Source organism: Macrotis lagotis, chromosome 1 (genome assembly GCF_037893015.1).
Source record: "Macrotis lagotis isolate mMagLag1 chromosome 1, bilby.v1.9.chrom.fasta, whole genome shotgun sequence".
NCBI lineage: Eukaryota > Metazoa > Chordata > Mammalia > Peramelemorphia > Peramelidae > Macrotis > Macrotis lagotis.
In genome coordinates, this window is record NC_133658.1 from 600,727,788 (window position 1) to 600,744,507 (window position 16,720).

At 37.8% G+C, this 16,720-nt stretch overlaps 1 protein-coding gene and 1 long non-coding RNA gene across 5 annotated transcripts in view; one reads left to right on the forward strand and one right to left on the reverse strand.

Annotated features, from left to right (window-relative positions):
* LOC141507366 (uncharacterized) overlaps positions 1 to 16,720 on the forward strand; it is a 479,100-nt gene that overhangs the window by 22,274 nt on the left and 440,106 nt on the right. The gene's annotated exons all lie outside the window — the stretch shown is intronic.
* Positions 11,866 to 16,167, reverse strand: TEX51 (testis expressed 51). Of its 4 annotated transcripts, none has more exons than XM_074214957.1 (7): positions 15,927 to 16,167; positions 15,750 to 15,824; positions 15,252 to 15,341; positions 13,037 to 13,054; positions 12,869 to 12,952; positions 12,623 to 12,704; positions 11,946 to 12,430 (listed from the first exon to the last, which is right to left on the reverse strand). In XM_074214957.1, exons 1-7 carry the CDS (start codon positions 16,123 to 16,125, stop codon positions 12,115 to 12,117), a joined length of 864 nt encoding a protein of 287 aa, XP_074071058.1. In that variant the 5' UTR covers positions 16,126 to 16,167; the 3' UTR covers positions 11,946 to 12,114. The 4 variants fall into 4 exon arrangements, with proteins under 4 accessions (XP_074071055.1, XP_074071058.1, XP_074071056.1 ...); XM_074214955.1 differs by having other exon boundaries at positions 13,037 to 13,153; XM_074214954.1 differs by having other exon boundaries at positions 11,866 to 12,430; positions 12,869 to 13,153.

Below are 16,720 nucleotides of genomic sequence, written 5' to 3' on the forward strand. Positions count from 1 at the left end.
ATACACACACACACACACACACACACACACACACACACCCCTAAACATAAATAGCCATGATGGCTTGATAGTTTTCCTGTAATAGCAGACATTTGAATCCCCCCCCCCCCCCATGACCTTCTCTCCCCTTGGTTTCCCCTTATTTTTCTGGTTGTTGTTCTGGGTAAAGAAAGTTGGTGTGGGAGTCAAGGATGGAATGTAGAAGAACCTTGATTATATTACTGGAATAAGCTCAGAGGAAGAAGGCAACTTGTAGAGGAAAATACCATCCTTACTCTATGTTTTTCTGAGGGGCTACCCGAAAGCATTCTCAGATATTCAGGATGAGAGATTAGATTAAGGTGAGAATAGACCAAGAGATTATGAAATCTCTAAATCCTTTTCCTTTACCTACTTATCAACCATTTACTCAACTGAATGGGGCAATTGATTTAGGAACAAGAGGGAAAATTCTAACTGATGATATCATCAATCTTGAATCACTTCAAGATACTAGAGAATCTTAGAACTGTAAGAGCTAGAGTTCACATGAACAATCATTTCATCTGTCATCTCCATAGTTTCTTCTTGTTGTTGTTGTTAATGAGTTGTTTTAGTCCTGTCTGATGCTCTGTTATGCTATTTGGAGTTTTCTTGGCAAGTTTGTCATTTTCTCCTCCAGCTCATTTTACAGATGAGGAAATGAATTAAAGAGGGTTAAGTGACTTGCCCAGGGTCAAACAACTAGTAAGTGTTTGAGGTTGAATTTGAGCTCTGATCCTCCTGACTCCTAGGGCCAATACCCTATCAACTGCTCCAGGTACCTACTCCTATTTCATTATACAGATGAGAGAATTGATACCCAGAGAAGGGTGAGGTAGCATGTTCTAGTTCATTGAGTTAATTAGTGCTGAACCAGTCATGGAACCTGGATCTCCTAATTTTGGTCAGAACTCTCCTATTGTATTTATCTTTCCAAATACAGAATTTCTTTTTTTTCCTTCTCTGGAAAGACTTTATTGCATCTCTAGTGAGAATGGGACAAAAAAGGATAAACTGATTCTCTTTGCCTATAGAGAGGAAAATTAAAGATAATTTTTCTTCTGGAGATAGTCCAGGACAGGTCAAGTAAGGGTAGGGCAGAGCAAGTTAGGAATAGTATTTATACAGGTGTGAGTATGCTTGTCTTTAAGTAAAATATGATAGTTGTGATGCTGATTTCATAAATTAGAGGGACAATGAGCTCTGAATGATTCCATTGAGAAAGCAATAGGAGAGGATGATTAAGTTATCAATCTCTTTCTTGATGTCACATGCGTTCCTACCGGAGAGCACCTAGCTATGGAGATGTATAATTCCATTTGTCATAAAAATTTATTTGTTTGGAGAGTAAGAGATCAGTCTCCAGAAATGTCTAATTGTATCTTCAACTCCACACAGAAGCTTTGATGGAGGCTATCACTCTCCTTACAAAACAAATACCTCTACCCACCTTCCCCTCCTGAATTTCCCAATACACAGACAAGCATAGAACCTATAGCTTCAAACAAATGTGTATTCCTATTGGCACAGACATTTCTCTCCCCAAAGAAATAGTCTTTTGTTTAGGAAGTTCCTATTAGTTAGCACTATTTAATGCTAATGAGTTTCCTTGTTACATTATGAGTTTAATTTTTTATTTCACTATAACCTGTGTCAGTCCTCCAATGTTTTTTACTTCCTCAAATTATCCTTTGTCTCCCTATCCCTTGGTGTCTTTTTTTAAATTAGTACAAAGCACAATGATTGAAACGGGAATAATGTGAAGTTGGGTTTCAATCACTGAAACACACTTGTAGTGAATGAAGCCTCTCAGAAAGAAGTCCTACATTGTGAAGTCTACATTGCTGAAAAAAAGAAAATCTTGTCTGATTAGCTTATATTTAATGACCTTAGTGGAAGGTGGCTAAGTTGATGGACCAGTAGAAGTTATATATGATTTATGTATAAGGAATAAGTCAGATTATAGACTTATATAATAGGATCATAGAGCTGGAAGAGACCTCAGAAGTTTTCTTGTGTCTTCAAACCATTTATGAAGACACTAAGGTGAGATTTGAATGCAGGTCCTTCTAATTTCAAATCTATAATCTTCTTGCAGAATATCTTCCTCTTCAAAAGATTTGCTCACCCAACTTAGGAATTCTGATTCTCTCAGATTCCCTCTCTTAGCCAGAGGGAAGGACAAAGAACCAAGTAAATTTTGGCAATAGACTCTAAACCCAAAAGGTAGTTCTGAGGTAGAGCATTTCATTCAGTAAAATCTCACTGTCTCCTCTAAGACTTTCTGGCCATCCAAACTGGAAGCTCTGTCTCTTTCTACTGAAGTATTAGAATGCCTATTATTCATATGATCATCAGATATGGCAGTTTTCTACCTAACTAAACTGTATAAGATGTTTAAACACGGAGCTCTATGCTTCATTGTATCTACCCTTGGTGCCTTACTTAACTAGCTGTGTGACCCTGGAAAAGTCACATAACCCTAGAGGTTTGCCTCAGTTTCCTCATCTGTACAATGAGTTGGAGAAGGAGATGGCAAACTGCTTGAGTATCTTTACCAAGAAAACCCTACATGGGATCATGGTGAGTCAGACATGATTAAAAAATGACTGAATGACAATTACTGATTTATCTTTAGTAAGGAAGATCAGAAACAACTGCAGACTTATGTAGGCTTTGTATGCATCTCTAGTTTATTCAGTGCCTTGAGCTTGATGGCATTAAGGTCAAGGTCATATGTCCATTACTTTGCTTTTTTTCCATGATCACAGACTCACTTTCTTCCATTTTGTAGATAGAATTATGGGCTCAAGAAGTAGTAGAGAGAAAATATAGATATCTCAATGTAAACCTAACCCAAAGATGTAGCCTTTCTTCTATCAGGAGTAAGGTTTTTTAAAAGAGCGGGGTAGTTTCCATGCTCACATGGCTATGGTATCAAAAATTGGGTTGTTCTTTGTAGTGATGCAGATTACAATCATCCATACCCACTTGTGCTGCTTAACTTTTTTTTTTTTTTTAGGTTTTTGCAAGGCAAATGGGCTTAAGTGGCTTGCCCAAGGCCACACAGCTAGGTAATTATTAAGTGTCTGAGACCAGATTTGAACCCAGGTACTCCGGACTCCAAGGCTGGTGCTTTATCCACTACGCCACCTAGCCACCTAGCCACCCCACTGCTTAACTTTCGTGCTGGTCCTCTCATAAGTTCATAGATGGAGTCTATCCACTGGGTTGAAAACTTTAAAAATTTTTCTTGACAGAGAGAAAACAGGAACATTTGGACCATCCATTTATCATTCTCCCCCTTCCTGCCCCACATGTGATCATTCTTTCTTTTCTTCCTATCATTATTTGCCTTATATTTTTTATTCCTGTTTCTTTTTGATTATAAAGCAACCCATCATTAGTCTCTCCATTACCCTCTATGTGACATTTATTTTTAATTTTTTGGACTAGGATTTCATGTTGTTTTCCTCATTTCCTTCAGACATACTTAGTTGTACTTGAAATAACATGACATGTTTTTTGCCTTTTTTTTAGCAATTAAAGCAAATAACCAATCTGAGAGACAGTTCTTCCACTCTATTTTTGTCCTTCATTCCGACTTTACCTTACTCCTCTAACTCATACTGTTTCTTCTAAGGCAATGACTATGCTCTAGTGTTTACTAGCCTAATTTATTGACAGAACACTTTGAGACTTTAAATACAAAGACAACATTCACAAAAATTAGTTGAAGGAAGGAATGGGAAGTAAGGCATAGGCTTAGTTCAAAGGATGCTTATGGAAATTGGAGAGTAAAAATAGAGGAAATTCTGTTTTCATACTGTAAAATTTCTGCACCTGATATTTAACATAGAAGACTATTTTTAATATTTTAGAATTGCTGGTATTTTCTCTGTGGAACCCATACATGGGTTCACATAGGTGAATTCACCACATAGGTGCATCTGCACAGTTTGAAAGATACTGGTTTAAATACTGCCATAACAACCAAAAGGCAACAAAAATGGGCATACCCTTTGATTCAGCAATGCCACTACTGGGGCTATACCCTGAAGAGATTATGAAAAAGGGTAAAAACATCACTTGTATAAAAATATTTATAGCAGCTCTGTTTGTAGTGGCAAAGAATTGGAAATTAAGTAAATGTCCTTCAATTGGGGAATGGCTTAACAAACTGGTGTATGTATGTCATGGAACACTATTGTTCTATTAGAAACCAGGAGGGATGGGAATTCAGAGAAGCCTGGAAGGATTTGCATGAGCTGATGCTGAACAAGATGAATAGAACTAGAAGAACATTGTATGTCCTAACAGCAACATGGGAGTGATAATCAACATTAATGATTTGCTCATACCAACAGGGCAACAATCAGGGACAATTTTGGGGTATCTTTGACGGAGAATGCCATCTGTATCCTGAGAAAGAATTGTGGAGTTTGAACAAAGACCAAAGACTATTACTGTTAATTAAAAAAAAATGTTATTATGTAATTCTGCTATATCTCATACTTTTCTTCCTAAGGATATGACTTCTCTCTCATAACATTCAACTTAGTTCAAAGCATACCATGGGAACAATATAAAGACTAACAGACTGCCTTCTGTGGGGGGTGGGGGGAGGGAAGCAAGATTTGGGGAAAAATTGTAAAATTCAAAATAAATAAAATCTTAAAAAACATTTTACTCACAGTAACCAGTGAATAGTTGAAGCATTATCCTATTTTACAGATGGGGATAAAAAAATATCCTGAGACAAAATGACTTGCCTTGCCTGGTTTTGCAGAGCTTGTAAATTTTTAGACTGGACCAGATCTCTGCTGAATCTTTTAGTCCTATGTTTTGTCCCCTATTCCACCCTGTCACAATTATAGTGTGCATCTCATTGCTAAGGTTTGCAGACTGACTGATGTGTATGATAGGAAAAAATTAGCAAGGCCATAAATCAGTCTTTTATTTATACAATTGTGAGAGATATTTCACTTGTTTAAATAAACCTTTTATTGCATGTCAGCCCAATAATAGAGTATTAGCTTAACCTGGGCCCCTAACAAGAAATGTAGAAAAGGGACAAATCCAAATATACTAGTGCTATTCAAGTACATTTTCATGTACTCATGGGCACTTATGCTTGAAAAATTGTGTTCATGAACTGACATCAGTCTATGTCCATTTTCACAAAGAACAGAGAAGTGATTATAGGAGAAACATTTTTTTTCTTTTTTATTTGTTTTTTCTCATTTATTTTAACATTTTGTTTTTCAATTACATACAATAGTAATATGTACCCATCACTTTTTGCAAGGCTCTGAATTCTACAATTTTCCCCCCTCCTCCCTTCCCCACCTCCACCCCGCCACAGATGGCTGTCTGACAGTCTCTACATTGTTTCCATACCATACATTGATGTAAATTGAATGTTATAAGAATAAACATACCCCCCCCCCCCCCAAGAAGATGGGAAACCTCAAGGAGAGAGAGAGAGAGAGAGAAAATGTACTTCAGGCTGTGTTCAGATTTCAGTGGCTCTGTCTCTGGGGTGAGTTGTTTTCTTTATCATAAGTCCACCAGAGAAGTTGCTTCTATATTTTCCTCACAGTTGCTATTACTAACTGTACCTCCACGCTATTCCTCCCCACTCTCATTTATTCTATTCTCTCTCCTTTCATCCTGGCCCTGTCCAAAAGTGTGTTGCATCTGAGTACCCTCTATCCTCCATCTTCCCTCTCTTCTGTCACCTATTCCCCCCTTCCCTTCCCCCATTCCCCCCTCATCCCATCCCTTTCCTCCCATCCTTTTCTAGGGCAAGACAGATTTCCTCACCCTATTAGCGTGTATGTCATAGAAGAAACATTTTCTAATGTGTGTGCATATTAAAACTATATACACATTCTAAATTTAGCATGATAACATTAATGTTGCCCTTTTTATCTTTTAAATTTTTTAAATTTGAATTTTCTTTTGAATTTACTTCTGCTTTCTTCTGTATATTTTTAAAATATTGATTTTTTCCTTTCTTGTTTGTGCATTACTGTCACTGCTGTGGCACTGCATTCATTGATCAGTCCTTAAGTCTTTCAAAATAATTTTCCTTTATATTATTTATGTAATTGTTTTGGTCATCTTCTCCAAGTTCTAATCACCTTCACTTTATATCCAGTTCATATGAATCTTCCCAGGTTTCTTTTCATCCATTTATTATGATATAATAATATTCCATTATATTTATATCATAATTTTTTCATTTTCCAATTGAGCACTCATTTTGTTTACACTAATGATTTTATTGAAAATAGTGCATTTGGGGGTGGCTAGGTGGCACAGTGGATAAAGCACCGGTCCTGGAGTCAGGAGTACCTGGGTTCAAATCCGACCTCAGACACTTACTGATTACCTAGCTGTGTGGCCTTGGGCAAGCCACTTAACCCCATTTGCCTTGCAAAAAACTCCCCTAAAAATAGTGCATTTGACTTAAAATCAATAATTATATATATATATATATATATATATGTATTATGCATTTCTCTCAAAGAAGTAAAAAAAAATGGGTAAAAGCAATAAAATTCTACAGTTTTCAGAGAGTTAGGGACTTAAAAAAATATCCCAAGGGTCACTGATTGACTGATCCTGGCCAAACTTTCAGGTAATGTCTGAAAAATTTTAATTTACTTTTAATGATTCAGGACATGGAAACTTGGGGTTAGGTTTTAGTGGGTGCCTCTATTTTATTTAATGTACTCTTATCTACACCCTGATCTTTTGTTCTCTGGCAGCTACCCATGCCATTACTCATTAGGTATGGGTAGAAGAATGTTATGGTTAGACAAATTTAAATAACCAAAGTGATAACCCATAACTCTAAAATTTAATTAAAGTAATCTAGCCCAACAATGCAAATGATCTATTTTCTTTAACCATTGTACTTCTAATGGGGCTTGAGGGTTCATGTTTCGAATGTTAATGCCAGTCTTATGGAAATATTAGGTGTGAGATCTGGGTAGATTCTAACTTAATTCAATTAACCAAACATGCACTGTGATAAAACTGTGCTGGAACCAGGATATACAGTTAAAGAGTAAGGACCTCCTGAAATGTTATTACAGTTATCCTTTCCACATCATGATTTTCCCCACTGAGGTTTTGATATGTTGAGGGTTGGCAAAAGGAATTAAATGGGAACTTTTTGGCAGTTTTGCAGAAGCTGAAGATAATAGTCAAAGGTCAGCAGATGACACAGAAAAAATTTTAAAAGTGAGAAATGCATAAAATATATTTTATCTTTTAGCACCATAATTCAGACTTCTTCTCTGGTACAATGGGACAGTCAAAAATTTTTACATGGATTTTCTAGATGTCAGGATACCACATCCCTAACTTCTGGGATGTGGAAGAGATAACTAGTGGCAACTTGCAAAAAAAACTGAGCTTGGTGTCAGAAGATATGGGTCTAGATTCATTTATACTTGTTATGTGGCCTTGGGCAGGTCATTTAACTTATCTGAACCTCAAAGGTTCTTCATATAGAAAAATTTTTATGAAAAAATGTACTTGGGGTGGCTAGGTGGTGCAGTGGATAGAGCACTGGCCCTGGAGTCAGGAGTGCCTGAGTTCAAATCCGACCTCAGACACTTAATAATTACCTAGCTGTGTGGCCTTGGGCAAGCCACTTAACCCCATTTGCCTTGCAAAAAAAAACCAAACCTAAAAAAATGTACTTGTATTTTAGTGTACTTTCAGAGTCAGTTTTGTGATGTGGCAGCCAAAAAAAAAAGTCAGCAGATGGGATCCTGGGCTTCATTAATTAAACCTAATGACCATAACAAGAAACATGAAAAATTTGTACTCTGCCTTGGTCAGACCACATTAAGGTCATTAACAAGGGAAAGTGATGAATAAGATAGTGACAGGGATGAGGATCAGATGGAGAAACTTGGAAGTATTTATCTTGAAGAAGAGAAGCCAGAGAAAATAGTTCAAATATTTGAAGACCTATTTTGTGGGAAAAGATGAGGTTGTCTTAGTATCAGAGGACTAATTGAGGAATTTACAAATGTTGAAGAAGACATTTTGGTTTTAGAAGAATTTCTAATTGATCTATTAAGAAACAAAATAGACTTAATAAATAGACTTAAAATAGAGTTATGAGGTGGTGAATTATGTCACTGGAGGTCTTCAAAAAATACTGGAGAAGCACTTGTGTGAGGTTTTGTTACAGGGATTATTCAGATATTACTTGTACTAAATGTCACTATCCTTGAATCTGTTGGAATTCTATTCCATTGGTGTACATATGTATCTTGAATTCTTTCATTCTATTTTGTTTGCTCATGTAATTGAACTGACCAGTTAAAATTGATGATTTTTCCTGATTGTTGATGGGCCAGTTCATCAATCAGTGGGTTTGGAACAGGTATTTATTCAACCCAGACTCTTAGATTGTGATCCCCTTGAGGGCAGAGTTTGTCTTTTGTGTCTTTTTGTATTCTAGTCCTTAGCACAGAGCGGTCACTTGATGTTTATTGACTAATTCAAAGTGCAGAGCAGAATCTCTAACTAACTTGAGTTTGAAAGCTAGATAGGGAGGGTCATCTAGGTGGCACAATGAAGGAGGCAACCCTGGAATCAAAAGGACCTGAGCTCAAATCCAGACCTCAGACAATACTTAACTGTGTGACCTTGGGCAAGTCACTTAGCCCCATTGTCTTGCAAAACTCAAAAAAAAAAAGAAAAAGAAAACTAGTGTAGGAGACAAGACATATAAAAATGATAAATTTCTTATCAGCAGTGCTTCATTTTTTGTTCTCCCTTTCTCCTCCATCTCCTAGCACAGTGTCTAATGAATGCTTGTTACTTGATTGGTAGAATAAAGATGATAAGGACAAATGAATAGTAGAAAGAAGTAGTAAAAAGGATAAATTACCAAATTTTAATAGACTTTTGAAGTGGGAGATCATTGTGAGCTGTATTAATCCAATGAAGAGGAGGAGAGATTTGATTGAGACTTGAATGAATAAAAAAATTATTAAGTACTTAGCTTATGCAAAGCATTGAGACAAGTAATGGGGATCCACATAACAAGGATGGTTCTTTGTCTCAAGAAGCTCATATTGTGATAGGAAGGCAATGTTTATAAGTAGTTTCAGTTGGGAATCAGATGGATTAAAGTATGATGGCAAGGCAAGTGGTAATACATATTCTTGGTATCTTTTATGATTTGTAAAGCCATACTACCTTGTGATGTTGACTCATTTCATTTTGTTGTTTTGAATCTTCTGAATTCCAGGAAAGTTGTCCCAGGTTTGAGAAACAATGGAAATGAAGACAGGAAGATGAGAATGAGCCCTGATGCATTCATAAGATGATGAAAATGTATTTAAATGGTACTGCAAGGGCTATGGGTTAGGGGAGAAGATTGAAAAAACATTGGAAAAGTCAGATAGGTCCAGGCAATTGAATCCCTTGAATGTCTGGCTACGGGAGTATGGACTTAGTTACTGATGTGGACACAGAAACACTTCCATGTTCTTGGGGTAAAAGGAAAAAACAAAACAGTTACCTGTGAGGAATAAAAAGGACTTGCAATGATGTTGCTGTTTACTGGAGCTGGACTCAGAATTTCACAGAAGGGAAGGGCAGCACATGCTGGGAATCTATTCACTGAATTCACATGTATGCACTCCATTACAGGTGCTCTCTGGTGCCAAAAGCACTGACAGAACCCGACATTTTAAGCAGCCCTGATCAATCACCTGCTTGGAAGGCATCAGGGGCCAACTCCTTGTCATAAAACATTCAGTGCCCCCAATCAATAAGAGCAATGGAATGCCGAGTCCTTGGGGTATCACAGTCCAATGGAATAAATCACAGGCTATTCCAAATGGCACTGGTTGACCGCCAGTCCAGTCAGTTCCCCAGCTGACTGCCTTCAATAATGTGAGGCTCAAGTGTAGAAACAATGAACTAGAAGCATTTATTTGCTTTTGCCACTTAGGGAGCCGAGGTGGTTGTATGTGAGTCCAAGAGCATGGCAGGAAGAAGTCTGACATGTCCTTTGGGTTTGGGCAACAGACCATGGCAGAATAAGAAGTTAACTTGTCTTCATCTTGGTACAGGGAAGGAAGTTTTGGGTATGAGGTTTGGCTCTAATATTTACCAGACTATGAATCCAGCTCAGTTACTATGTCCCTGTGTCTGTTGTCTCATCTGTAAAATGGGAATGATGCTTACATTCCCTTCTTCATAGGGTCACTGTGAAGAAAGTGCTTTGTTGTCTTTAAAGAGACATATAAATATGATTTATTAATATTATTTAATTCCAGATGATTTTTTGTCCTTTTGTTTTTCTGTGCCAAGAATTTCTGGTATATTTAGTTGTATCTTCTCCTTTTTCTTCCTCATCCTGCCTTGGAGGCATTGGTCCTGACCCTAGTGTATGTGTAGGAGTTTGGGAGTCATTGCATTGCCTAAGTGTTGGAGAGGTCTGCTGCTTTAATGGGAAGAGGAATGCTACCCAGATACTATTTTCAAATTGTCCCTGTATACTTTGTATTATCTTTAATGTCTCCAATTAAACTACACCTTAAACCTCTTCTTTTAAATATGGTAAATGAAAGAGCCTATTGCTTTTTTCATAAACTAGTTCTTTTGGTTTTCCTGTGAATTTCCTTTAAATTCTAGCAATACCAATTGTGTTATTTTAGAGTTCATGATACATAAGGTAGAGAAGTATTGAGACTTGTCTAAAGTGTATTTTAGCTTTTAAGTAAATTTAAAAAAATTTGGAAGAAAAGAGAAGAATGAACTGAGATTCTAAAAGGGAAATTGACTGACAAAGGATAGAAAGTTCTTGGAAATGAAATTCTCAAAAAACAAAAATGAATAATTCTGATAAGTCACAAAGGTGGAGAGGGCAAGCATTTAAGGGCACTAAAGTGTTTGTAAGTGTACTCTTTGTGGAAAGAAACCTGAAAGGATACAAACATTGAAAAAGCACAGGAATGTGAGCAAGAAAATATATGAGCCTGGATTGTATCCATAATGGTGTCAAAAAAAGTAAATCCCAGAATGAGTTAAAATCCTAAAAAAATATGGTTACAGAAATCAAAGAGCATTTTAAAGCTATCAATTACAGATTAGAAGATGAAGAGAAATGGGTTGATGGATTTACAGTTTGTTCAATCTGAATCTGGTTCAGTTAATAACCCAAAGAAGGATTATAGAATAAAAAAGAGGAGTTTCTTAATGGCATTGTGAGGTCTCTCTTCTCAACCTTATTCTGTAAAATATTTTTTAACAGTGACTTGGATGAAGACATATATCAGTTCTAGTTAATGCTCAGTGGAAGGGGGCACCAAGAAAGAGGAGTGGACTTGTAAAAACAGTTCACTTGTTATTGTATGAACAATCAAAATATTTTACCTCTTCTTTCACCTCTGCAGGATTCAGCTGAATCCCCAGATTTCCTCTTTTATCCTTCTCCTGGATAATAAAATTTCTCTCTGTGGTTTGTATCTTTTCAGCAGTTCTTGCCTGTGTTTATTTCCTGTGCTATTAGAGACATACATCTTTTATTGTTAGGTGGTGGTTTGGACATGGTGAATACTTTCTGAGGTTCCTTCCTCATCCTTATGATTTGATCCCCTAATCAAGACTGATCCATAATCCTTAATAACAGAAATCCACAGTTGTGGAAGCAGAGTTTAAGTGACTTGTTCCCAGTCACAGTTAATATGAAGAGGAGTTGGGTTTAAACTAGAGTTTTCTGACTTTTCAGTCCAGTACTAGATAAAGATACTTGAAAGCATAATTCATGTATTAATGCCTGAAATGGGATTCAGAAAGATCAATATAGGCTGGAGTAATGGGCTGAAACCAACAAAATGTCTTCCCCCTGGGACCCAGGCATCTATTCTCCAGTCCCAATGATCTCAATGACTACAGGGTTTGAATGGGTTATTCTCAACATAAATGATTTATTTCTTTTACTATTTCACTCTCACCAGGAATTCTTTATCTTGTTTATAAACTTCTTGGGATATTGGACTCTAATGCTTGGTTGTTATCTTCTTTCTTTGGCTCTGATCATCTCCTTCACTGGTCATGAAGGGATGATGATTCAGAAGACAATGCTTTTACTGGTATATGTATCAGTGCTTGTACTGATACCGGTGGTGGGAATGATGGTAATGGTGGGGGTAATGGTATTGATGTTGATGGTACAGGTGGTGTTAATGTTGATGGTACAAGTGGTAATGAAGGTGATAGTAGTGGTGGTGGTGGTGATGATGGTTGTGGTAGGGGTGGGGATGATGACTGTGTTGAGGTTAGTCTGGATCTTGATGTTGACTTATTCAGCTTTACAGAGCCCTTCCCAAGTTGCACGGGCCTCCACCAGAAGTAGTACAACCTGTGATTAAGGAGGAGGAAAGAGATGAATCCAATCAGAATGAAGGATGAAATGTGTCTACTTAAGGAAACTGGAGCTATGAGAGTAAACAGGAAGGAGAGAGGGAGGATCAAAGATGATGAAGAGATGGTTGGATTGGGGTGGTGGTGGTCCTAAGATCTGGAGATAGTCCTCATTTAATTAACTACTCACCCAGATCCAAATGTTGATACACACACACAGAGGATGAAGATGATAGAACTTCCAATCCAAAGGATCTGTGGCAGGAGGACATCTGGGGAATAGTGGTCAGTATGACCCCAGAGATCAGCACCATGAGGTTAAAGTAGAGTAGATGAATAGTGCGGGGTCAGTAGTCATGTTATGAAGTCAGAGTTCAGTCATTGTTGGCAGAAGTCACTTAGTGACATTAAGATTCAGAGATCAAGGGTCACTTACCCTGACAAAGAACATGGTCCTTGCAGGTCACATAGTGCTTCTTACAGCTGATGCAGTTAGCTATCTCTTTGGGGAGACCTGGGACTGGTGAATGTGTGTGAACTAGTTTTAGAAGGGAGTTTCTCACACCAGCCCCTTGCCCGCACCCTGCTCCCCAAATATACTTACGACAGGTTTGACTGCAGACTGTAGGGAAAGACAAGATGGTAGGAAAACTGCCACTGCTGGAATGCGGTGGGATGGGGGGGGCAGTAGGTCTGTGGATGGAAGAACTGGGGAAAAGGACTGAGGGGAGGAATTAGGGAAGAGTTCTGGGAATGTGTAGGCAGAAACAAAATAAGTGGTGGGGAAGGAGTGTGGATGGAACTTTTTAGGATCATGGAATTCAAAGTGGGGAGATTCTTAGACATCACCTGGTACAATTACCTCATTACAATTAAGAAAACTGAGAACCTGAAGGGTTAAGTGATTGCCAAGATCTCTGTCTTCTGGTTTTTTCCTTATTCCTTCTTAATTTCTCTTCAGTTTAGTATACTTTTGACCATACCCTCTTCCTGGATACTTTCCCTGTGACTTCCATGATGTTGCTCTCATCAAATTCTCCTACCTTTCTGAAGACTCTCCCACATTGGATGGGTACCACTACCACTATTATCACCCCTACTATCACCACTGAATCGTTATTTATTTCCTGTCCATTTGGCATGAATGTCTTCAGGGTTCTCTTCTGGGCCCTCTTTTTTTTTTTCTTAGCTTCCATGGGTTCAAGCATTAGTTTTACAAAAATTACTTCCAAATCTCCATTTCTATGTTGTTCTACTTTCTTCTTCTCCTCCTCCTTCTTTCCTTCTTCTCTTTCTTCTTCTTCTTTCTTTTTCTTTTCTTTTCTTCTCCTTTTCTTTTTTCTTCTACTATTATGATCACTACCACTATAAATAAGTACCACCACCACTACTACTACTGCTACTACTACCACCACTACTCTATTACCACTACTACCACTACTACTATCACCCCCTCCCTAATCCTGTGATTGAAGTTTGACAAATATTTCCTAGATAAAGGATAAGAATCTCAGATTCAGTGGAATTCATTATCTTGCTCTTCAAGTTTCTCCTTCTGTTCCTATTTCTGTTTAGGCTACCACTAGAGGGATGGGGAAGCCAACTCTTGCTGATTGTTAAATTTTCAGTCTGAACAAATTGGCATAAACTGCAAATCATGAATTGATTTATTGTTTTCTTAATTGTCTTGACCTAAGAGAGTGATGGAAAGAATTTTAATACTGTAGAATCAGAGGTGTCAAACACACAAATCTTGCCATTATAAAAGGGAATATTTAGCAAAAAATAAATGAAAATATAATAGATAATGTTAATTTGTGGTTTCATTTCCACTTAACACCACTGAATTATAGATTCAACTTAAAAAGTGTGTCTTTTTTTTTTTTGAGATCTGATTAAACGTTTAACAGCATACCCCTAGGCACCACTATCCCAGACCCCACCAGGTAGGCAGACTGACCTTCCTCAAAGTCATCATAAATTCTTTCCACTCTCTCACTTTCTCTCTTTTCTTTTTTTCTCTTTTTCTCTCACTTTCTCTATAGGCAATCAGTTGCCAAGTCTTGTCATCTCTCCTCAATAGCATCTCTAACATCTTCCCTCTTTTCTTCCCTTCTGTCCCAGTCTTCTTCAGACTCTTATCACCTCTCTGAGACTTCTGTTATAGACTCTTTGATCTCAGCTTCTCCATTTTCTGATCATCCTCCTCCAAACAGTTGCCAGAATCTTTCTGAGGAAGAAATTTGATCATGCCATTTCTGTGACCCCAAATCTTTAGTGGTTCTCCAATTTTCTTGTATGATAAAAAAATACTCTTTAGCTTGGTATTTAAGGTTCTCTATAATTTCCTGATTTTCAGTTTTATTTTATACTTTTCTCCTCCTAGCCAAACTAGACGTTTCTTTTTCCCAGACTCATATTACACATTCCACCTGTATTTATTCCCACCAGTCTATCTCGAAAACCTGAAATATCTATTTTTCTTTTTATCTCTGTCCCTTAGAATATATGTCTGTCTTTAAGTTCAGCTCAAGTGCTATTTGTTGCCTTCCCTGATTTCCCCAATTGTTAGTTCCTCTTCAATTTTCCTTGGACTAAAGTTATTTCTGTATGTAGGCCCTTACATGATTTTTAAATCAAATTTCTGGACCATGGAACGATAAGGAAGGGAAGAGGACTGAGGAGGAGATGCTGAGGAATTATGTGTAAGGATAGGAAAAAGGGATAAGCAAGATGTATTATTTAGGTTCTTGATTCCTGTGTCTCTGAGAAGAGTGAGAGACTGGGTATGAGGTCAAGTGCTGATCTTGACCCCTCACCCTTGTTCTTCAGCTCCCAAGCTGCCTTCTGTAGCCCCTGAAGAAATCCTTTTCCATGGATCTGAATTTTGTTCAAAAGCTTGATCTTATCTGGGTGAAGAGCAGTTTGGGAAAGAGAGACATGTCAGCGGTGAGCTGGTAGTTAGTAAATGACTACCAACGTGCTTTCTGAAAAAAACACAAAGTACCTATGCCAATTTTAAGGTAACTGCATTATTAACATTTCTTCATCACTTCATTAAGTCAAGACAGTCAACAAAATGTAAGTCAAGCTCTAATTTGTAACATTGTGGATTTCTGTGCTATAAATGCTCTTTGAATATTTATTAGTTGGTGAGCAGGTTTGAGCTGGCCCTGGGCTATCCCTGCCTCTTATCCTTATCCCTTCCCCACAAGAATAATGGTCAAATTCTTTCCTCTAGGACCGTCCTTGAACTCCAGATCTTGCCTGTTCACCCCATTCCAATTTTAGGGAACCTAAGCATTGGACCCCCTCACCAGATCGCCACTCTTTAATTGCAGTATCTAGGTGATTGAAGAATATGGCAGCTTCCTCTTCTAGATGAGCACGATCTGAAGGGAAGGAGGTGGAGGGTGTTGAATGAGAGAGCCTTCAAAGTTCCAAGATGGAAAAGGTTGGGGGTGGGGTATAATTTTCTCATTCCCCTCTCTCACCAAGGAAATGGGGATTGACTGGCACATTCTTCTTGAGGAGTATGGTTCGAAGGCATGTGGAAAGATATTGGGGGGGCTGATGGGAGCCCCAGAGTATCTCCAAGTCATATTGCACTAGTGGGAGTAGGTCTGGCCAACATCGGAGGCAGGAGCCTTCCCCTAAGGAGGGAAAGAGGGAGATAAACAGAAGAAAAAACATTAGGAGGTGCAACACCAGTCAGGCCAATGCCCTTCTGTGACCTTGACAATGCATCTGCCATCACATTCCATCTGGAATCTGAGTGTTGGCCTTCTTAGATATCAGGTTCTCTCACTGAACCCAGTAAAAAGTCAAAGGAATAAAAGGATTGTGAAATGCTGGGGACAAACAGTTTGAGGGTGGATTAAGACTGTAAGAATTTGGATTAGAAAAGAGGAAGAGTAGAATGATAGATGGAATGATAGATTGATCAACTTGTGATAGAAGGAAGTCACTGTATAGGTACAGATTGAATTTTTCTCTGATGCCTTCATCATGGGATTCATGTGGAAGTCAGAAAACTATTCAGAATGAAAATTTAGCACCCTCTAGCATTAGCTTGAGATAACTTAAAATTTATTTGTATCTACTTAGAGATTAGTCTGCCTCTATAAAGTAAGATAGGTTTAGGAAAGATTCAACATATTTAATAGTCTATCAATGTTATACTTTTTTGCAATTTCAAATGGAATGAATGTTCCTATTTGACAAACCCAGGGAGGCATACCCATTTCTCTGACCCTGCCTCATTTTACCTGAAATCAATGTTCACTTT

Coding starts and splice junctions, on each gene's coding strand:
- TEX51 (XM_074214954.1), bottom strand. CDS start 16,125: ATGTTTTTTCTTCTGTTTATCTCCCTCTTTCCCTCCTTAGGGGAAGGC. Junction 15,825..15,926: donor AGTCAATCCCCATTTCCTTG/GTGAGAGAGGGG, acceptor CCTTCCCTTCAG/ATCGTGCTCATCTAGAAGAG. Junction 12,431..12,622: donor GTATCAACATTTGGATCTGG/GTGAGTAGTTAA, acceptor CCTTAATCACAG/GTTGTACTACTTCTGGTGGA.